Below are 23799 nucleotides of genomic sequence, written 5' to 3'. Positions count from 1 at the left end.
TGTTTACTGCATATAAGAGTAACAACATTTACAAAAAAACATAGCAAATGAATGCATAAGTGTGGAATACTACAATATTAAGTACTCAAGACACCCTTTGTAACTTAAAAACAGTAGAAAAACAAACTGTCTCATTACAATTTGCATTGTTAAATGTTGCCCAGTATTTCAGCTGAATTTCAGCTTTGCAAAGACTTTAACATGGAAATGCGCCAGGTGAGGTCACTTCCTTCCGTTTTTCCTACATCGAGCGATCAGATCTTCATCTGATCATTCATATCTCAGGTGGTTATGCAAGTATGATCATTGACTTTCCTACTGAGGAAAATACAACTGTGTGTGAGAAAAAAAATAGTACTCAGGGGTTTCCTGCCTAGTAGCCATATATCCATTTAAATAGCACGATTACACCTCATTTGTAATTGTACATTTTCACAGCTTTAAAGTAATGCAGAATCATGACAAGGGCTTGAAGTAACTGACGAGGCGAGGAGGGATAGAAAGCGGAAACGTGGACCTGTCAAACGCGAACCTTAAAAAAATAGTTCACCCTAAAAAGAAAACTGTCTGTCATCATTTACTCACCCTCACGTCATTCCATATCTTTATGATACAAAATATATTAAAAAACATTTTTCTTTTTCTTTTGTCTATACAATGAAAGTCAATGGGGTCCAATGTTGTTTGGACGTTCTACAAAATATCCTCCTTTTGTGTTCTGCAGAAGAAAGTCAGTCATACAGGTTTGGAACAACGTGAGGGTGAGCAAATGTTTTTGAACGGTGTGATTATTTGTTTGGATACGACCTGGTCTGTAATCTCACATTTCGACTCGTAGCTCAGAGGTTCAAGACGGCAAAACGAGAGTGTTGTTGTTATCCAGAAAGCTGGTAAATCAACAGGCGAAGGGAGCAGCTCAAACGTAACACTGCCATTACGGCCCCGTGCAAGGCACTTAACCTGACTCAAGAGGCGCTCATTAGTTAGATCATTTGAAATGATCTAAAGCTAACTACCTTTTTACCCCTTCTCTCTAGATTGTTTAGCCCTGTACTGTCACATCGGAGACATCCTGCACCATGAAACATTCACTGTACATTGTATGTAGTAATGAAAAAGGAGACGAGGAGGAACAGAGTGTGTGTATATACACATATATAAGCATGTATGTATATAAATGTATGTGTAGTTATAATGCACTGTACTGTAGTGTTATCGGTAAACAATAGTATACCAGCGTCATCCACTTGAAGCATCTAAAAGCCATTTCACCGTCTAAAACATCCATTTCGTCCATAGAATCTTTCAATATAATGTGTAACTACATAGCACAATCTTTCTTACTGCTTCTTGTACAAACTACAAACTGTAAAAAAAAAAATATTTTCAGGCTAACAGAAAAGGACTTGCCAGCTTTAGTGTAGTGGAATAGAGTACCCAGAGATACGGCGGTTTTGTTCTTTCGCAACTGTTTAGCGTCAAAGCACCAACAAGCGTCTGCTTTCCTGTGGCATGCAAGGGCACATGGAGGAGACGAACATCCATTCATACTAAGTGAGTGTATTAAGGCTTCATATCTGCACGCTGCCAGGGCATCTGGTAGGACAATCGTTACTCTGACAGCCAAGAAAACACAGAGAGCCGATAACCTGGATTCCTGTGATGTTTCGCACACTGGAACTGGGAAAACATCACTGATCTGTGAGTACAAATTAAACCAAGTCCTGATTAGTAATAGAGCGATATATATCTGATTAGTTTGCCAATATTTGGCCATTTTAAAAACATGGGTATTGACCGAAAGCCTTGTTGATGGAAAAGAAACATTGTTCAAATGTTTCAAAACTCAATATTTGGAGTAAACGTTGTTAAAAAAGTGAAATAATTAACCCGCATTGATTTGCTCACATGTCGCCATCAAAAAAACCATACCGTACTCCAAAAAATGATTACTTACTTCCATGGAGGATCTGAACTTATTGTGAAGCGCGTTACGTGCATATTGAGAACACAAACCATGTTTTTACCAATGTCTCTGAAAAGTCCGTTTAAAGAGAATGAGACTCATGTAGTGCTACTGTGAGGCCAAAATGTGAGATCGTAATAAAAACAAAATAAAAATATTCACGTCCAGTGCATAATAAGGTATTCAGGCTATCATTTTAGCTCACTGTGCATATAAGGAAGAAAGGAGAACAAATCATCCATCTATTGTAAAAGCCAGTGCGGCCAACTGAACTCAAAGGATAAGAGCGCAATTTGGAAATCAGCACCATCAGATTTGTACTGCTACGCCTCGGCTGTCTTTCGGGGGGGGTTAGTGTTGGTTTTGAGCGGAAAGGCCGGGTAGCAGACCAGAAAGTTTCATACCCTGTTTTTCTAGTGTTCTCAGAGGTTCCGTGCATATTAGAAGGCATTTGTAGTTTTAAACAGGAAGACATGAACATCCCCAGAAAAGCTCCTGAAGAGTGCTGAAGGTTTTTTTTTTTCCTCAAAGATTTGTTTTCCATAGAAAAAAATAATATATATTAATAATAATAAGAAGAATTGACTCTCCAGGAAAAGAGCAGCACAAGGGGGAGAGAAAAAAAGAAAAAAAAACAGCGGGACAAAACTACAGCTATAATGTAAAACCACTCTGGACAATGGTGGGCAAGAGATGCCTCATTTGGGAAAAAAAGAAAAATAAACAAAAAGAGGACAAAAAAAAGATGTCCTTTTCAGGTTGTTTTAGTGCTCTGAAGGTCATTTGTACATGAGGTTTGGGTGCCATGATTCTCCATGGCATAAAGCAGGCAGTGCGTCCTACAAAAAGGGTCTCGTTTCTGCCTGTTATCCGGCCCTAAGTTCTGCCAGTGGGCATCGGCTCAGTTTTGGGCATGGTGTCGGATTGTGTGGAAGATCCAGTCCATCTTGGTGGTCCATCCACCATGGTGAGCGTCATTCATCTGCTTCATGAAATAGTCCAGGGCCTCCTGCTCGGTTTTATCCAGCGCCAGGGTCTTTCGGATGTAAGCGATGTCATCAAAGGACTGCAGCTCGGGCATGCCTGAGCCCAGCATCATAGAGAAGAGGTTTATGAAAAGGTTGGCGTGCTGTCTGATGGCCAAGTAAGCCTTGTAACACATCTCCTGGAACCTGCAGAGGGAGACAGTGAGACATTCAGCTTCTCTGTTGCATCTATAAAGAGTCCTAAAACCTGGGGGGGTTTTGTTGAATGCCTGGAATAAGGTCTGTGGTTAACACAAGCTCACAATATTTTCACATTTTACCCTACAACATAAAATACTTTAGTAATACCCCATTCATGATTTTTTTTTAGGTGTCTTGAAAATGGCATTTGCCAACAAGTGGCTTAACGGGACTACAATGGTTGTCGGGGACATTAAACGTCATCACGCCGAGCAGGATATCAAAGGAATCAGCTTGATGCCAACTTCTCTATAGTCTCTATAGATAAAGCTAATATTAAAAACACAAAAAAAATCTATGCAAATTTAAAGAGACAACATAAAAATGTTCCTTCATGTGCTTTTCATCAAAAAACTAACTTTTTTTTTGTATGTGTACTCAAAGCTTGTCCTTCCACCAGAGACCATTTCATCACTGGTTTAGTTGTACTCAAGCAAGAGCAGACAAGGACCTCCACTCCTCTGAGACACACTGATCGAGAGCAAATCCTGCTTTTTTTGAAGCCTCCTTTGAGTCCCGACTGAAGCAGAGATTTGTTAGAAAGCGGAAGTCCAGAGGAGAAGCAGGAAACTTGGCAGCCGGCTGGCTGTCAGAGTATTGTTGGAAGAGGAAAGGCTGCTGGGATGGAGGCCCGAAAGGCCCATTCTGAAAGCCTCTATTGTTCAACTCAATCGCTAATTGTCTTGGATAGTTAGCTGTCTGCCAATAACTATGTTAATGTCGAAACAACAAAGGATTTGTTTCGGTTAAATTCACACTGGAAAACAATGAGCAATGCTTCCAACATGAACATACGCACCTCTCAAACTCTCTGGTTTTAGTGCACTCTTGGGTTCCTCCTTTGCTGATCACAATTAGGAAGTCTTGAGTTAAGACGAAGGGAACTCGCTCTCGCTTGTAGCCAAACTTCTTCTTCTTGTGGTCCAAAAAGTGACCAAAATCTATATGAAACAGCTGCAGGAACACAAGCAGAAGGTCAATATGAGGATATTGATAACGAATGAATGTTTCAGTGGCATTAAATTTCACACCTGCCCGTCGTCCTTCACCATGATGTTACTGTTGTGTCGGTCACCGATGCCCAGAATGAAAGTGGCCACACAATAGCCAGCGCAGGATCGCGTAAACAAGTCGATGGCCATGTCGTACCTATAAACACAGATGATTTTGTTGCTAGATATTTGAACTGGCCACTGAAAAACGTAATTAAAATTTGCCACTCACATCTCGCCCTTGTTTTTGTCCTTTAGCCACTGATGCAGCGTTGAACTGTTAAACTGCAGCGCACCCTTCAGACCTCCTTTACACTGAATCTGCATGATTGTGTGTGAACTTCTCACCACCTCTATGAGACCCACGCAATCTCCGATAGACAAGCAGCCATAGGGTAGCATTCTGAGATTTAAAAAAAAATGAGAAAAACATTTTTTTTAAGTAAATTATACTTTCACTCAAGGCTGCAAGAGAATTAGGGACAACTTAACATCAACACCTGATTAACTAGTTATTTGGCTGATGCTTTTAACTAGTGTGACTTAAAGTACACTTATGCAGGGACAGTTCTGTTCCTTACTCAAAGAAACAATGATGATGTTAATGCATTACCCTTTTGGTTACAATGTTTTGGTTACCAGGCAAAATCTTAAACCACTACACCCACATACCTCAGATCCAGCCCCTGATTCTGCCAAATGTTCTCCATTATCCTGATGATTTGAAGAGTCAACATGTCTTGTCTCAGGTCTAATGAAAGGAAAATGTAGAAAAATTGTCAATTTTGATTCTTACCATAAAAATATAAGGGCATTCATAATAAAAGAGTATAAATATGATCTGACCATCCCCATTCTTAAAGATGATCTCATTGTTTTGGAACAGAAGTTCGGACATGATGTCAGGATTTTCCCAGTTCAGCCAGAGCGGCCTCTTGGCCGAGGACATGATTCTGCAGTCTTCAAGTCTGCCATGCGCACAGAAAAGTGACAAATCAAAAACATACACTAGGTAAACATCAGGCCTGCATTTATTTTATCAAAAATACAGTAATGTTGTGAAATATTATTACAATTGAAAATAATATGATAAAAAGTAATTAATTCCTGTGATGAATTTTTAGCAGCCATTACCTCAAATAGTCGTGAAAACAGATGTTACAATATTTTTGTGGAAACCATGAAACTTTTTTTAATGAATTTTTGGGGGGAATTCTTTGATGGATAGAAAGTTAAAAAAAAATCTATTTATTTAGGATTTTTTTTTACTTTTGTAACATTACTTTATTGTCAGGTTTGATCAATTGAATGTGTTCTTGCTGAATAAAAGTATTGATTTCTTTAAAAAACTGTAAGTGACCCCAAAATTTTGAGTGGTAGTGTAAGTGGGATACGCATTAGCCCATAAGCTCATGTTATTGTACAATTGTGCCCTTTTATGTCTGCCTTGTGTGTCATCCCTGCTAAGTGATAATAGATTCTCTCAGCTGTAAATACTGCACAGTGTGGTACTCACCGTAGGTTACCCAGCTGGTGTGCGGGGTTGAGTGGAGAGGTGAAATTTTGGAGGGCATCCATGTAGTCCGGTCGCCTCATCTGCTCCACCAGGAACTTCATTTGCACCTGAAAAACAGAAATAAATACACTTTAAAATTAAAGTCAGTCAATCAATAAAAATATTATTCTGAGCTTGGCATCAGGCCAATGATTGATGGAAGATGACACCTCCCGGTGTAGCAGGAAATTGATAAAGGGCAATAGATAATAGATAAAGCAATAGATTAAATTTAATGCAAATTTAATGCAATAAAAAAATCATTTATCAAGCACTTCATCACATATTAAAATAATTATTTTCATTTTGATATTTTGATTACTTCCATATTAATAATTACAAAGCTTATTTATTTCAGATTCTTTAATCTATTCACATGCTTAGTTGCTTTTTTGATTTATTGTTTTTTCGATTTATTTATAGATTTACCAGTTGATTTATTATTGATTTCTTAATTATCAAATAATTCTGGAGTATCACATTTGGGCCTTCAGCTTCAGCTTCTCACATCAGCAAACACAAAGCAACTTGACCAATAAACTTTAAGCTCAACTTCTTTACGTTAACAACATTGAGCACATTTACATGCACACCAATACGCTGATAACTACCAAAAATCAGTTTACTGAAATAACCCGATTTACAAGCAAATCAATAACCCGACAATGCAAGTAATCAAGTTTACAAGACTATAAAAAAAACAGGTTATTGGCCAGTGGTGACTTCAAAACGTAAGCATCCATGTATTTCACTCTGTTTATTATCCGAGTTGTGATGTTAAAGGGGACATATCATGCCAAATGCACTTTTTTAGCCCTTAAATGCATTTTGTTGTATATTTGGAGTGTTTAGAAGTACAGAAAATATGAAATTATTCTCTTCAGGTGCTTCGTTGATATCTTTATATTCTGTTTTGGTCATATTTTTCAACCTGTTCCGATTTTTCTGTTATCTATGACGATTTTGAACTATTACGTCACAGTATTTGCAGCGGAACTGCCAAATAAGGACACTGACTTCCGGCCCAACACTTCGAGCAATCCGCCATTTTTATTTCTCGCTGCAATTTTGTAGTCCAAGCTAAAGGATGCAGAAGTTACGAGAGGGTAAGTTAAAATGTTCGGTTGTTGGATGCAGTAACCCACACGCTTCATTACACCGTTTAATGTAGATGAACTGCTGCGCTTGTTACAGGACGCATGTTTAACTGAAAGAACGAGCAGAGAGAGAGACCCGGTCGTGCGTGCGCACTCTCTCTCTTCAGAGCCAGGCGAAAGTGTAAACAAGACATCACCGTCTCCAAACTAGACGGTGTCTTGCTCTCTCTCCCTCGCACATATTAATCAAAATAAATCGACACGGTGGTAAAAGGTCGGAAGACCAAAGTTTCATGTGTAAATACAGTACACACCATTGCGATACATCCATATGAAGACGTTGTTCTACAGGTTCGTCGTCTTCATTTTCATCTCGCTCCTGCTCCGACTCTGGCTCGAACATGTAAGGCTGGCTGGACAAGTCTTCCATTGTTGACATTTTGTTAACGTGTGAATAAAAAGTTTCTGTGCCGCTAGATAATCGTATCTCTGCTATCAAACTACAAAAATGGCCGAACGGGGTGGAGTTGAACCGAGTGTGGGCGGGGTATGAAGTGTCTCAATTGTATTTAAAGAGACCGCACCAAAACGAGTTGCTCTCAGACGCACATCAGAAAAGGGGCAGAAAAGGGGCCTGTGGAGCTATAATAATAGCCGCTTTCCGACCAAGTAGTTACAGGAACTTAGTTCTAGGAACTGTCCACTTCTAAACAGTTCTAAGAACTACTCTCCCCCAAACTCGGTTTTGCTGTTTGCGTTCGCACTGGCCAAGTGGCCATAGGAACTGGTAGGAGGGGTAAGGGAGTGACGCAAGCACGGTGACTATTATTTTGACGGCACGACGGACCTTTATTTTGGCGGCGCTGAGAACGCCAGAGCAAACAATGCTCGCATTCTCTGTGTTTATTAGTTAGCGATCTGTCTAACAGTACTGTTTAATATGTTATTAGATAGAACTGTTATAGAAAGTAGACAGTATATGAAAAAAAGCCTTATTAGCCTATGCCGTGTGGTTGATGTCCAGTGTTGCTAGCTGGGCAGATAAACATAATCATGGTTGACTTGGTCCCCTCAAAGTTGCGTTGGATTTTCTCTTCAGCATAAAGGTTTAGAGACCCATCTATCACTGTTTTCCATGTTTGTATAGTTAGTTTCTGGAGTAAATATATAGGCTATAATCTGTGTGTTTATATTCTAGCTGTTTTAAAAATGCTGGTGCTCCGCGTGCATTCGGTCAATCAGCGTACACTAACGTCACGGGTAGTTCCTATAGTGCTGGTTTAGACCCTACTCTGAAGTAGGACCTAAATTAGTTCCTCCAAATGGAGTTCCTAGAACTAAAATCGTTCCTAGTTCCTGCGGTGCGAACACGCCGACATCCGGGTACTTTAGCCAATAGTTCTAGGAACTGTGAAAAGGTTCCTCCGGTCGGAAAGCGGCTAATGAGGAATTCAGACCCAAGCATTGCAGTTCCGCTTTATATAGACTACAAATGTATGATTTATATGTAAAAAGGAACAATTTAAAAGCATGAGCCTATGCCTATGTCTCCTTTAAATAAAGCATTAAAAAACCCAAAGTATTTCAAAATGTCACTCATTCTCCTCTCGTATTTGAAGTTCCTACAGCTGTACCATTTATCCTTTAGCTGCACGCGATGAGAACATATTTTTTATATTTCTTGGGTCAATATATTTCTCCTTCCCAACCACAAAACACTCACTGTGGCTGGATGCACTTAAATATGCAGTATAAGGACACTTTTCTGTCACATATCACACATGCACACTTCAATAAGCCGACAGAACGCAGGTTAAGGTGTTTACATGTCGGGAGAAATCGGAGTAATGGGCAAAAATCTATGTGTCAATCGGTTTATTCTTAAGCTGTTTATGACCTTATGGCGATATAGGAAAACGCTTTAACGTGTTTACATGACCACAAACATTGTCGGCAAACTAAACATTATGGAGTTATCGAGTTATTGAGTGGGATGTTTTGGTAATTCAAAGTAATGCCTGAATGCTATTGAGGATCACCTCACGGAGTAGATGGCGTGTCCTCCGTAAATCTAATCTGACAGCTAAGGTTTCACTTCCAGTGTAAGTAAAGACTCTTCTAATATAACCTCACATGCCTACTTTTAGGTGAGAAGGTCAAAGGCTGAGTTTACCTTCTGAGTTTCATCCTTCTTCTCCTGTTTGAGAATGTCTGTGAGGTTGATGAGCTTCTCCATGGCTTCCACCTGTCTGCTCAGGTGCTTCAGGTACATGCCACATGCCCGACAGTACGACTCCAGCAGCAGACCAAACCGCTGACTCACGGTTTTATTGTGCATCTCTGACCTGCAACCCCACAAGATCTTGTTACAATTTAACTTCATTTGGAACTTTAAAATCATCATCATGATATTTAAGTCAGTGTATGTAAAACCCTGACGAAAAGAGGATATGACTTACTTCAAATGCCAAAAGAAGAAGTGCCCAATCCTCTGGTTTGTAAGAGCTTTTTTCAGCAGAAATCGTACCAGTGGGTTATCAAGGTACTGCTCGTACTTCAGAACCTTAAACAAATGAAAAGTGAAACATTGGGGGGAAAAAATCAACAGGTAACAGTGTTAATTTTGACAGCAAATTTTGATTTAGTTTTAGTCATAGTCTTTTGACTAAAATGCCATTAAGTTTTAGTCATATTTTAGTCATCTGAATTGTTTTAGTTTTAGTCTAGTTTTAGTCGACGAAATACAATAAGATTTTAGTCGACTAAATCTACAGTAGATTTAGTCGACTAAAATATAATGGGTTTAAATTTAAATGCATTTATTTAGAATTTCTCTACAATTTCCAAACCCATATACTCCCGGAGAAAACATATATTAACCTGCTAATATGAATGATTTTAAAGTTTGAACGTGCAATACAGATACAGATTTAACTACTGTAACTTAAAAAAATCTTAAAATTAAATAAAACCACTTTTCCTAAAGTAGAACAGTCTTTTTTTCAATGAATGATATATGAATTCTTTATAACTACTTGCATACATCATTCTCTATTCTTTCAAGCAGACATATTTATTTGTATGAATTAAATATAATTAATCCTTATTAAAGCTATTAACGAGCAGTGAATGCTTTTCTCTTTTTCTTTTGTTGCTTGATCAATATTAAGGACACAGACCGCATTAGGTTTATTACCCACTGTCACTTTAAGACATCGGATCAATGACATGCGGATCCAATGCACTGATGCACATACGATACACTCACAACTGTTTAAAGACATAACCGACATAATTTACATGAATACTCTCCAAAACGAACATTTAGACATAATGTTGTGTGTATTTGTCCATTCAGACACGAAAGAGAGCTCAATTCTGTACTCGTGCGCTGTATAGGTGTCTATGTGAATGGCTGCACGCTTCGGGTCGGGTGTGTGCGCACAGAAAACCGTACCGAATATAGCTCTTTTTTGCGTTGTCACTCTTATTCAGATCTACATGTCTGCTCTACTCATTCTCCCAGACGTTTACATGTTTTAACGTTTTATGAGACATGCAGCGCATGCCAACTCGTGTGCCGCTGGGTAGATCAGCACGTCACAGTACAAATGTGCGCATCTACCACAAATGCAGGACATCAGACTGGATCGCTTCCCAAATCTTCACTAACATTTTCGTCTAGTTTTTATTCGTTGACGAAAATGTCAATAGATTTTCGTCATAGTTTTTGTCATTCAAAACTAGTTTTTATTTAGTTATCGTCTCGTTTTCGTCTGTGAAAAAATGTCGTTGACGAAAATAATGACGAAAATTATTCGTCAACGAAATTAACACTGACAGGTAAACATGAGAGAGCGTTTATAATAAATAATAACTGAATATATCAGTCTTACCTGAACCAACTGAATGAGGTACTGTGAGAGTTTGTCATCAGTCAGATACTTCTCAAGGCATCGAACTGCGAAGTCTCGGATCATTGGATCAGGATAGTTGCAGTCGAGCAACTCCATGGCTTGTTCCGGCTTTATTGCTGGCCAGTCTTTAAGAAGGCAATACATTTGTGCAACTTCATCTCTGGAATTCCACTTCACCGCTAACAGAATCTTGGGCAGGATTTCTGGTATATTTACACAATACTGCCTACAGAAAAAAAACACAAACACAGTTCTACAGAAACGTTTTTTGCAGATGGACACTAAAATGACTAGAGCTAATGGGGGCGGTAGATTACCTGTGCCTCCATAAGAAGTCTTTTTCCTGCTCAGTGATCTCAGAAAGCGGGTCCCTGTTGCCCAGCTGACGAAGTTGCTCTATATCTGCATCTGTCATTGCGTGGTCTCGTGCCAGTCTGCTGCTCTGTAAGTCGTAAAAAAAAAAAAATTATTATTTAATAATCTCAATAATAAACATCAATCAGAGAATGGATTGCAAAAAGAAAAAAATATGAATTAATTTATAATTAATATTTGAAGACATTTTTTGATCAAATAAAGAGTTGGTGAGCTTAAGAGACTTCTTTCAAAAACATTTTAACTCTCAACCTGGTAGTGTACTTTCAGTTAGAATAAGCCTCAATCATAATTTAGAAAGTTTGAGAGCAATCATCTTTACAAGACAGACCGAATATGACCTCTGGCTCTGATGTTGTAAAACAATTGTGTTTGCTTCTGTAGAAGTCACATTTTTCTAAAATAAAAAACAAAAAAGCCTTGATGAATCAGAGATGATCCAACAATGTTTTGAGAAAGAATGGATGCAAGGACCCAAGCTACTGAAAAATTGTGCGGCCACTGCTGAGATCCATTACAAAATCAAATGAATGAACATTGTACTTTTTAATAATTGGACACAATGACACTCATGAGGTGACTGCACAGAATGACAAGAGACATTTCTCATGCTCCTCAAGCTTGTAAAGGGTATTAATAGCAGCAGCAAGTGTGTCACTATAATTAATTAAGTAGGATGTGTGTCTGTAAGCTCACCTGTCCAGACTGGCAGTAATTGTATCCCATCTCCCTGGATATTATCCAGTTAGCGTGATCCTCAATTGTGGCCATGTCAGGATACTTAACGGGCGAGCTGAAATAGTCAAACTCCAACTCTAGACATGGGGTTTCCTAGAGCAAAAAAACAAACACTTTGAGCATCTATGCAGTTACACATTCGTATTTTGTGTTAAGGATTAATACACATAAAAAAACAACTGCATACTAAATAAACAGCTTTAGAGCATATGCTCTTGATATGTCAAACTCTGATTAGACAACACAGCGCATAATCGTATTAAACCTTATTAAAGTGTAAACGGCTCAATGCTGAAAGAGGTTATGCAGGAGAAGAAACCTTGTTAGGGTTGGAGCCTGTGACCCCAATGGGGTTGAGGAGGTCTTCTAGGCCGTGTGGTACTGGCCACAGATTCAGTGCCATCTTTCCTGAGACCAATGTGTGTGTGTAGTCGAACAGGTTGACGTTTCCCCAAGCCAGTGGACAGTGCTCCTGTAGCAGATCATTTAATGGTTAATTTCAAAGACCTCTGAAGCAATCCCCACTAAAACACTGCAAATAACCTGAACAGTGTTCTCACGAGGGTGAGGTAAGTTAATACAGTGTTCTTTTTTATTATTATTATTATTATTATTAGTTTAAGTAATTTTTATGTGCTTTTTCATTTTAATTATTTCTTCTAATTAACTTTAGTTTATTTTTAGTTCAGTATGTTTTAGTCATTTTAGTACTTGCCAAGGCAACATTTTACATTTTTGTACATTTTTTACATTTTACATGTTTAATTTCTAAGTATAAGTTCTCATCTAATATTTATACTTTATTTCAGCTTTACTAACATTTTTGTATAAGTTGTGTAAAGTTTTAGTTTACAATAACAACACTGTTATAACTGTGTAATGTGCACTAAAAAAAAGGCAAGTCACCTCCTTTGCCCCCTTCCTTCCTTTCACAGAGCAGATGGAGAGACAGAGACGAGCCGCCCGGGGGATGTCAGGAATGTACATGTCATAAGTCAGCCACTCGTTCCACCTGGAGAATCACCACACAATCAGTGTTTAATATGTATTATTTTTTATTTCAAAATGTCTAACATTTTTGGAAAAATTTGCATTATATCAGCGGTCGGGCAACCTCCGGCCATCACTGGCAGGTTGAGAGGCAAGAGAGATGAATGTCACTAATTATCATGTGGCCTAGACTAAAGTGAATCCAATTGAGTTGGGAGGTACAATGCCACTCACACACTCTGCAGTGAACTTTGTACAAATGAGGGGAATATTTTGATATTTTGAGACAGGGTGGGCTTTTTTACATCACAGTTATTAACAAGATAAATTAAACTTCAGAAAGTTTGCCGACTCTTGCACTAAACATGAGTGAACCAAGGAAGAATGAAAACCGTTTCTGTTATGTAATAAAACGATAAAAAAAGTTAATGACGACTTTTTCACAACTCACAACTTTATTTCTCTCAATTCTGATTTTATATCTCATGATTAAGTTATCTTTTTTTTCTCAAAATTGCAAATTTAATGGGATTTCATGCATTCATATTAATACGAAAAGGAATGTACCAAAACAATTAATGAACAAAATAATGAATTTCATATGAATGCACAGACCCTTTCATCCATGAAATTAGGCTCCTGTTAAAAAAATATCTAAACTCAAAAATCAGAGAACAAAGTCAGAATCATGAGATATAAAAACGTTTTGCGAATTAGGAGACATAAACTTGCAATTTTGAGGAAAAAAAGACAAAATTCCATGATGTTAACTCAAAATTGTGATATAAACTCAAGATGTAAAGTCAAAATTGCGGGATAAAAAAATAAAATAAAATAAATTCACAATTACCTTTTCGTTTCATTTTGTGGCAGAAATGAACTTTCATTATATTTTGTAGATGCATTCACTCAGTAATGAATCAATTGCAGTAACAGTATCAGATAGGACCAGTGTATGTACGGTACCTCGGGTTTGAACATGGGACACGCTGTGTGTTGACATTATCACACAACTGTTCTCCACCATGGTAGATCCCTGTTCGCACATAAATCTAAAAAAAAAGGTAACAACCTATCAGCAAACATCCTCTTGGATTAAGAAAACGCCCTGCAGAAAGGTCATGTAGTTATAAAAAGACAGACACAAACAGCTTCCTGTCCTTTCACAAACTTCTGCTTTCTTACTAAACACACCCCATGCGTTTAGTAATAAAATGACTTTCAGAATCCAGAAAGACAGATGTTAGCCAAGTACCTTGTCAATGTCCCGAATATTCACATTAACGTATGTGGCACAGAGGACACGTATCCTTAAAGTGCTGTTAATGGTCCAGAGGGATTTGGTGGAGGACTCTCCGTTCATGTAAGGCGTGGCAGTGGAGATGCGGCGGGCGTAGGAAGGCATGGTGAAGTTGTCCATAGGCAGCTGAGAGTAAAGGCTGTCCTTGGACATAAGCATGAGGTTTGGCAACCTACCCAGCATAATGCAACTCCGTACATACTGAGAGAACGAGAAGGAGAGAAATAGAGAGAGATTTCGTACATAAAGTCATCCAAAATGTGCAGAGTGTGCTATTTTAAGTGTCGTAAACACTAATTCTGCCAGAACTTTTTTGGGATGATATAAAACTTAAAATGCAGGATACAGAGACTACTCATTTGCATTCTGGTGTACTGGCTGGTTTTGGGAAAATGAAAGCCTTGAACAAACACATGATCAGTGCCATAAACTTGAAAAATCTGAGATGACTACAAATTTCAGATAAAGTATAAAGGCATACATCTTTACAGAAAAAAACGAAGCAGCATGTGGACTAAAATATTACATAAGGACTGCATTCATAAACAGTATAAACTATAACTGTTTTTTCAGGAACATATGTATGAAATTGTGCATATTTGTGGTATTTTAGTGATACTGAAACGTCCTAGATACCTTGTATTGACTGATGGGGTACTTTTCCAAAAGATACTCGTCACAGCCACAGACTTTCAGGATGTATTTGCCCTGATATTCCTGCACGCACATCTTTAGCTGCTCAGCTGACAGCAGCATGCTCCTGGTTTTCTTCCTGATGGCTTCGGCGATCACCTGCTCAGGTACGCAGTCGTGATTGATCTTAAGCGTGTACTTTTGCTTGTCATTGTTGGGAGAGACGATCACCCAGATAACTACAATGATTTGACCTAGAACACATAAAAGAAGATCAGAGTGTTAACAGGAACAGCACTATTGAATTGAATCCTTCAGGCATTAAGCATGTGAGAACAAACAATAAATCCCACATGGCTACTGTGAGTTAAACAGACTCATGTACTGAATGTAGCCGAATTAAGCTGTCAGGGAATGAATGTAATGGAGTTGTTGTGCATGTATTCCTCCAGGCTATAAGGAAACAGAGAGCAAAAGCATAAAAACAAATATCATATGCTTCATGACTACAACCATTACAACACAGGCTCATTCACATAAGAGAGAAAACAGCATTGCTGAAAATACAAAAGTTCCAGGAATGACTCGATACTATGAAGATTACTACTGACTTCAGGCTATAAGGCATAAAGAAACATTCCATGTTATTTTTTAACCTTTCATCAATGTGACCCATCTGTGGCATGTTGTCAATTACCACAGCCAATAATGTCAACTGGACCGTCAGTGTGTATCAGCAAAACACAATGAAAGCGTAGCAGGCAGCTGGGCCGCACCATCAATAAATGTTTAAAACATGCAAATATCATACTGTTTAAAAAGTAAATGTTCAATAATGTGATGGCATGAGACTAGTGTGGTCAAATTAGAGCTGTTTTCAGTCATTTTGACTATTAGATTTTTTTTTTTCTCAACATTTCCTCAAATCATTAAAAATAACAATTAATGTTTTTTATTTCAATGCACAATATAATAATTCACTGTAAAATATAGATAAATAATTTATTACCAAGACATTTTAAAGCATGGAAAACTAGGAAACCCTTAAATTATCTGAGGAATGATGCAAACAAATTGTTAAATCAATTTTTTGAGCAGATTAATTTAAACAAATGGTTTGAAATAACTGAAGTTTAAAGTGACATGTGAAGGCCAAGTATGGTAACCCAAACTCGGAATCTGTCCTCTGCATTTACCCCATCCAAGTTAGTGCACACACATTAGGAGTAGTGAGTAGTGAACACAAACAGACTACAAACCATTTACATTAGGCATTAAATTAAAATATCTCTGACTTTTGACCCTCACATACAGATATTAAGTCATGACAAAGGAATAGTTCACTTAAAAATCTAAATATCTTCCTTTGTGTTCAGCAGAAAAAAGAAATTCATACAGGTTTGAAACAACTTGAGGGTAAGTAAATGATGACAGAATCTTCATTTTTAAGTGAACTATTCCTTTAAGTACGACATTATTGAAACTAACAAAACACTGCAAGAAAATAGTGAATATTGTATATGATTATTCATCTGTCAACTCATGTCATGACCACCTACAAACCTAAACTCAGTTAATATCTATTAATATCCAAGTATTACAGGAAGGGACACAGAACCAAAATATAGCTGCAAGCAGCAATTACCGGGGCCAAGCAGAATAAGACGACAAGACATGGCTGAAAGATCAACTGCAACAATGAGCAATTAAAGACATTTAAAGAGGATTTTAGGCGAAATGGCTGAAAAATCATAGAAACAGTACAATTATGATTTAATTGATTATCACTTTCGACCAATAGGTGGCGCAGTTACAAAATTGGTGTGATGTGGTCAGAGTGAAGTGACAATGACACATATAAAGTTTGGTGTCAATATGTCAAGGCATTGCAGAGATAAAGCCTGAATAGTGCTTTTGGCATCATGCCTCAACTTTGCTGCTGCGCTATACGAAAACGGTTTTGTCTATCGACACGAAATCCATAACTTTTAGTCGGCACGGCCTGGAGATGATACGATTCAATTTTGGTGAAAATCGGACAAACGGTCTAGGAGGAGTTCGAAAAAGTAGGTTTTGAATGAAAATCAAGATGGCGGACAGGAAGTTTAGCCAAATAAGGAAAACTTGGTATCTATGTCCTCGGCTTGACCCAAGGAATCTATTAAGACCAGTGGCATTTCAATAGGCAGATTTATAAAAAAGTTATTAGCCTTTTTGGAAATTTTGTTATAACTTTTGACCACTAGGTGGCGCTGTTTCGAAATATTTTGAATACCTTCAGGGGATGGTGTTGTTGGCACTTTCTGAGTTTCGTAATATTACACCAATGCATTTGTTTAGTATAGCATTTTATTTCACAAAACTGTATTGAAGTCAATGGGAATTTCATGTTTTGTTTTATTATAGCACCACCAAGAGGCTCAGTCCCACCATTTTTTTTATGTGTCCTCAGAGTGAGCCCATACATATGTGTGTCAATTTTGGTGAAAATATCTCAATTCGCTTCAGAGTTCTAGACATTTATATGAAAAAACACGTAAAAAATGACTGACTCATGACTTTGATTGGATTTTACTACCCCTTACTATCAATATTTTCGCATTTGGGCATTGGTGTGTAGCTATCGACCTATGTTTCCAAACTTCTGACGGTGGTTTCATCTCGATCGGACAAGCGGTTTCGAAGATATAGCCAAATGTTTTTTAAGCGCTAAATCACAACGCTACACAAACCGTAAGGCGAAACCTAGCATGTTTGGTATCGTAGGACTCGGCAAGGATTCAGGAGTCTAATTAGATGAGTCTCGTGAAAATAAGTCGACCACACCCAAAGTTATAAGCATTTGGGGAAAAAAATTCACCACTAGGTGGCGCTGTTCTCAGACTCCTTCAGGACATCGTGCTGATGACCCATACCAAGTTTCGTAACAATCCGTTCATGCGTTCTTAAAATACAGCATTTTAGCACAAAATTCAAAATGGCCGACAGTCAAAATGGCCGATATGGCAAAATTGGATATCAGTCGACTCGGCATGTTGCCCTGAATCTAACGGAACCACTTTTATGATTTTTGGACAAACTGTTCAGAAGTTATAAGCAAAAATAGCCATTTTTCATATCTCCGGACCAGTAGGTGGCGCTGCGACGAAACACAGCATGTAGCCTCAGGTCATGCTTGTGAGGACATGTACCAAGTTTGGTCTGAATACGATAAACCGTTGCGAAGATACAGCCTTACGACTGTTTTTGCAAGCGCTACGTAAAATTTGTTCGAGCGTTTATCAAAAACGGTTTGACGAATCAACTAGAATTTAATAACTTTTGGTCACCACTGCCTGAAGATGATCTGGTTCAATTTTCGTGCAAATCAGACAAACCGTCTAGGACGAGTTCGAAAAAGTAGTTTTTTTGAAAAATTCAAAATGGCGGCCATATTTTTATGATGGAAAATGACGTCATCAATCGAATTGTCATGAGCTCAGGAATCAGAGGAAAAAAAGAATTTTGTTGATTGGCCTTACGGTTCAAAAGTTATTTGCATAAATATGAGTGAACATTTGGACAGGTGGTGGCGCTAGAGGGAATGACTTAGACACACCAAAATTGGTGTATTTAATGTTGGGACTGTCCTCTATCAGAATGTCAAACCAAAACAACTTTCCCGCAATCGGTTCTATGGGCTGCCATAGACTCCCAGAGCGGAAGAAGAAGGAAGAAGAATAATAATAATACTGAACGGGAACAGATACAATAGGTGCCTCCGCACCTTCGGTGCTTGGCCCCTAAAAACAGTGTTCTTCAATTGAGTTCTGCAAACTCTGCCCACAGAAATTACGCTAGTAACTCATAAGCAGAAGTTCCTCGAAAAGTAGTCTAATTTCGAAAGGACTATTATAGAACATCATCAGCTTAAGTCTGACGTCACACGCCTCACTGTTTCTGGGTCCAAACGCTCTACCAGATGCCCCAAGAAAACAACAAACGGTGCTAGTATACACTCACGATGTGATGTGATACTACTGAAATTTATAATCCTAACATTTATCTCCATACCAAAATCCCAGATGGCCAGACAGCGATTCATCTTTTTTAAATCCTTAACATATTTGTGTTTGGGACGCCGTGAGCACGGAGACTGTAGACGTTTTTAAATGCTTAGCCTAAATGTGTAATCTATATAAATACTGCTCATGAATGGATGTTGAGATAGTATTCTCAAGTGAAACGAGTAGAGGCTTGGACCTGGAAACAGCATTCCTTGCGTTATGACTTAAGCGGATAGCTCAAGAAAGACTTATTTTTTATCTCCTGAAGAAAATGTCCATAAACATGAAAATAACACATAATATTCCTGTAAAAGAACAAGCCTACCTTTGTCTAATTTGCCATATATATGCTTTGGAAGCTCTGGTGAAGACTCCACATTAGGAGGATAAACGTATAGTGCTCGACTGTGTGCCCCATTGGCATCCCGCAGCTCTACTGAGTCTTTGCAAACATTTAGTATATTTCTCCTGAAGTCCTGTACCTCCGGATCCTTCACTAGATCAAACTCACACACTGGCATGCCGATGGCAAAACCTGAAACACATTTTTAAAAAAACACTATCTTAGAGGATCAGGAGAGAAAAGAAATAAAACTTCTGAATAAAATACACTACTGTTCAAATGTTTAGGATCAGTAAGATTTTTTTTTATGTTTTTGAAAGAAGTCTCTTACGCTTACTAAAGATGCATATTTTTTGTGGAAACCGTAATTTAACTTTTTTTTGCAGGATTCTTTGATGAATAAGTCAAAGTTTATTTCCTTATAGAAATCTTTTGAAACATTATAAATGCCTTTACTGTCACTTCTGATCAATTTAATGTGTCCTTGCTGAATAAAAGTAGTCATTCTTTTAAAATAAATAAATAGAAATCTTACTGATAAACTTTTGAATGGTACTGTACGTTATTCAGAAACAGGGATGTGAATTTTGGACATTCTGTCTACTTGAATACTCTTGACATTAATTTTTGGTAAAAAAAAAAAAATCAGCTCATGTGTGACGTCTTACCGATTTCTCTGTTGAGGATTTTTTCCTCTCTGTTCCCTACAGGTTCAATGACCTTTAGGAAGGGCTGGAATAGCCGAAGGTCGCAAAGTCTTCTCGTCTCATCGTAGAACTCCTCACGCTCTGCCTCTTGCGTTACGCTGACAAAAATATAGGACGTCTCCTCTTGCAGCAGGTGGTGGAGGGGATACTTCCTTGCCTCCTTAAAAAGTTCATGTTTGATTGTGATGAGGGTGGCCTCCCGGAGGCACTCTAGAGTCAGGATCATGCCATTGGGCAGCAGACAGTCCACCAGAATCCTGGGGGGCATCAAATGGATGCCCCATAGCTCTCCCGACGAGGGTCTTGGAGGCATGATTTGTAGTCCTCGCAATCTTCAGTAGGGAAGAAAAAAGAATATCACCAACCACTTTTTCTCCTGAAAAGGAATAGAAAAAATAAAGTGGGTTTTGGCGACATGTTTGACATCATGCTCTGTTTTCAATAACAATAAGATCAACGGACAAGACAAAATGTTCAGTATTGTAACACCTTAGACTTGTTATCTGAACAAATCAGCATCGCCTTTATAATGCTTCTCATTAACCTGGTCTGTGATAAAGCGTTATTATATAACGTAAGGTGTTACCTACTGATATTACTGTACCATTCAAAAGTTTGGGGTCAGTACGATTTTTTAAAGGAAATTAATACTTTTATAAGATGCACTAAATGATCATTATAATAGACATTTATAATCTCACAAAAGATTTCTATTTTAAATCTTTCTATTGACACTGAAGACTGGAGTAATGATGCTGAGAAATCAGCTTTGCCAACACAGGAACATACTATATTAAAATAGTAGATCAAATAAACTTAAGTTATAAATAATTATAAAGGTTAAAATAAAATACATTTTAAAACATTATTTTAAAGTGTAATAATCTTTCTCAATATTATTGTTTCTACTGCATATTTTAATCAAATAAACGCAGCCTTGATGAGCATGAGAGACTACTTTCAAAACATAAAAAAAAAATCTTACTGATCCCGAACTTTTGAGCTGTACCTAAAAGACACACACCACCTTAACAAACACACTAATACTAATCCATGAGTCCAATAGACTCATTTAATGCATCACTGACATCAGTCTTGATGAAAAAAACATGCTTATAGAAGTTCAGTACAACCCAACATCTGAGTCACTGGGCAATGACAGGAATGTATCACTCTGTGAGAGAGAGATATTTCCACTCAACATAGCGCCAAAAACATTTGGCACTTCATACTGAAGTGGATGACTTGTTTTTCCCTGCTAACATGAGCCAACAAAACGAAAACTGTATCCATCTCCTGGGTGTAAGGCTGCTGAAAGCGATTCACTAATCTGACAAACAGCATCTTTCACCATGTTATGACACATGTGAGGTGTTATCTGAAATTATTGGATTTTATAACTAGGCCATGTGAGATAAACACATCAGATCTTTTGTCCTGACCATCCTCTTCAGGTAATTCATGTAAAATACCATGCAAATGTTTAACACAGAGCTTTGTGAATCGTGGTACGCTCAAGGTTGTAACCACTCCACCCTTTCACACTTTTTATTGCTAGTCATCTCTTCTCAGGAAAAAGAAAAAAGCAAGAGATGAATCAATATTTACATAAGCTGGTGGTATTTGTGCTTACCTCAGTCTGATGTTAGTGCCACTTGTAAATGTAAATGTCCGTCATTGTTCAGACCTTCATCTGATCTGCTTGCTTTATAACTTCAGGTCCACTGAATTATACTGTAACAACAGCAACGAGGACAGACATTCAGTGTCTAGCGGAAAGTGGACCAGCTCACTCAGTTTACCCAAAACAACTAAACCAATGCCAACAGTACAAAAGCACAACAAACTTCCACAGCAGTGTTTAGAGTGACAGAGATGGGAAGATAATGAGATTAACCGGGTTATCATTCTTGCATATGAATAGACTGACCCACAATGACAGAGAACCACTTGCTAAAGCGAACTGTTTATAGAGACATAAATTTATAGACAACATAACTTAATGTCATACCAATGTTAATTAGGTTTTGACCACAGACTGGTTAAAACAAACAAACCTGAATCATGACTGAGCAGAAACATGCACTAATTTCACCATAAACCGGTTTAATACTACAGTTTGTATAAGTAAACAAGCTGGATTTTATCATGAGCACGCATTTAAGCACATTAAAAACAAAATAGACATAATATTAAAGTAGAAATATGTTTTGGAGGCTCTGATATCTGACATAATTAGCCAGATAGCCAAGTAGCAATCCTATTCAAAACATACTAATTAAGCAGAAATTGACATTTATTCTTGTTAGAGTTGAAATACTCTCAAATTAAAGGATTTTTAGTTAGCGTGTCAAAGGGTTACTAAAGGCGGATAAGCAATTTCTTTACAAAAATACAAGATATTGATTCCTTTAGCCACCTAGCCGCTAGGCTAATCCGCTATAGCTAACCCGATAACTTTCAGATAAAATATGCAGTAATATCCCGCCAATGACGCTTTAACGGCTACCAGTCTGAAACAATATATAAGACTTTTTAAAAGAGCACTAGCGTTGGTATTTGAACAATAGAGGTTTACACACATACCTCACATTTGTGTGTTTAGCTAATATGGGTATGTATCGGAGAGTTGTTGTGAGGTATCTGCTGTTGGTGTTCAGTCGCTCGTTCACGGTTGTAAATCCAGCGCGGGGCTTTGCTAGGCCTCTCTATCCGCCTTGCTCTGACACGCACCGCCTCTCCATCATCACAGCAGCGGCGGCGGCGGATCGAGAGCAGTGTTCAAACACAAATCATTCATCGCCGACATAGAAAGACGAAATACGTGCTCTCCAATATCCGAAGGATTGGATGAAAATCGTCCGAAAAGCTGTCACGATGGAATAAGGGAGGATCCTGTGAATAAATAAGCCCCAAAGTGGCCGGATAGGTAAGAGGGAGGGTGACTGCCTGCTAAGAGGGAGAGAGGGACAGAGACAGTGAGAGAGCGAGGATGACAAACCCAATGAACTCTTTTTCCAATCGATGATCCCACTACAGTATGGGACAGACAGCCATATGTTCAACAAACACACCCAAGCGAGCGAAATGAAGTGTGAATTGTTAATCTTGTCAGGACACTTAGACATCTTATATATGATTTCTGATGCAATATTCACTGCAAATATATGCATTTAAAACTGCAGATATACCACGAAAATGTGCTTTTATACAGACTGCACACAGACGCATATTTGCAGAAACAATGAATGTTGAATGGTAATAGTAGGCTAATGAAGAAACGAAAGTTGAACATATTAAATTATGAATGAATTGGACTGCATACATTCTCGATTAACTCAATAAATTATCCTCATCGTCTTTCTCTCTAGTTTTTTTTCCGTAGCCTACTAATGTATTTGTATAGGTCTGTAATAATATGTAGTTTGTTTATTGATTTTATATTTATCAATATTTTTATTATAATTGACTCAATTAAAAGTAAGAGTAGGCCTTTTGCTAAAACATACTTGAATTAAAGTATAGAAGTTTCCACAATTAACAGTAAGTAGCCTATTTTAAAATTTTATCAAAATTTTCTCAATGTGCCCCATCCTTTGTTGATTATTGCAAATTATTAAACTTATGATTTATAGTTTTATGACATTAGCTGCGTCTTCAGCTTTGAATACAATAATTCAACGTAGTTTACGTATAGTTTCAACGTCTAAATCAATTTTTAAGAAGCAAAAAAAAATAGCCTTGCAAATGCAATTGAGTAAAATACATGTATTCAGTTTCAAAACTACTCGCGTAAAATATAAAATACACCTAAATCAAATAGATAATAGTATTGAAGGACACTACCTCAAGTACTTCACACACCCGTTTATCATGAAACAGGCTCGCGCATCCTCTCTCATTGCGCGTGCTGA

General features: G+C 37.9%; 1 protein-coding gene across 2 annotated transcripts; it reads right to left on the bottom strand.

Annotated features, from left to right (window-relative positions):
* Positions 1-654: 654 nt before the first annotated feature.
* On the bottom strand, positions 655-22804 carry pik3ca (phosphatidylinositol-4,5-bisphosphate 3-kinase, catalytic subunit alpha). Of its 2 annotated transcripts, none has more exons than XM_084100554.1 (21): positions 22472-22804; positions 21519-21619; positions 19847-20261; positions 19161-19370; positions 14793-15043; positions 14112-14357; positions 13823-13908; positions 12773-12878; positions 12186-12338; positions 11825-11959; positions 11071-11195; positions 10733-10979; positions 9296-9399; positions 9010-9181; positions 5701-5807; positions 5031-5152; positions 4857-4935; positions 4417-4587; positions 4224-4341; positions 3992-4146; positions 655-3138 (listed from the first exon to the last, which is right to left on the bottom strand). In XM_084100554.1, exons 3-21 carry the CDS (start codon positions 20196-20198, stop codon positions 2868-2870), a joined length of 3210 nt encoding a protein of 1069 aa, XP_083956680.1. In that variant the 5' UTR covers positions 20199-20261; positions 21519-21619; positions 22472-22804; the 3' UTR covers positions 655-2867. The 2 variants fall into 2 exon arrangements, with proteins under 2 accessions (XP_083956680.1, XP_083956681.1); XM_084100555.1 differs by having other exon boundaries at positions 19847-20217; positions 22472-22612.
* Positions 22805-23799: the final 995 nt, after the last annotated feature.

The sequence above is a fragment of the Abramis brama genome (genome assembly GCF_963993115.1).
Source record: "Abramis brama genome assembly, chromosome: 23".
Classification (NCBI taxonomy): Eukaryota; Metazoa; Chordata; class Actinopteri; order Cypriniformes; family Leuciscidae; genus Abramis; species Abramis brama.
Note: the sequence above shows the minus strand (reverse complement) of the source record. Positions and strands in the feature narration are given on the sequence as shown.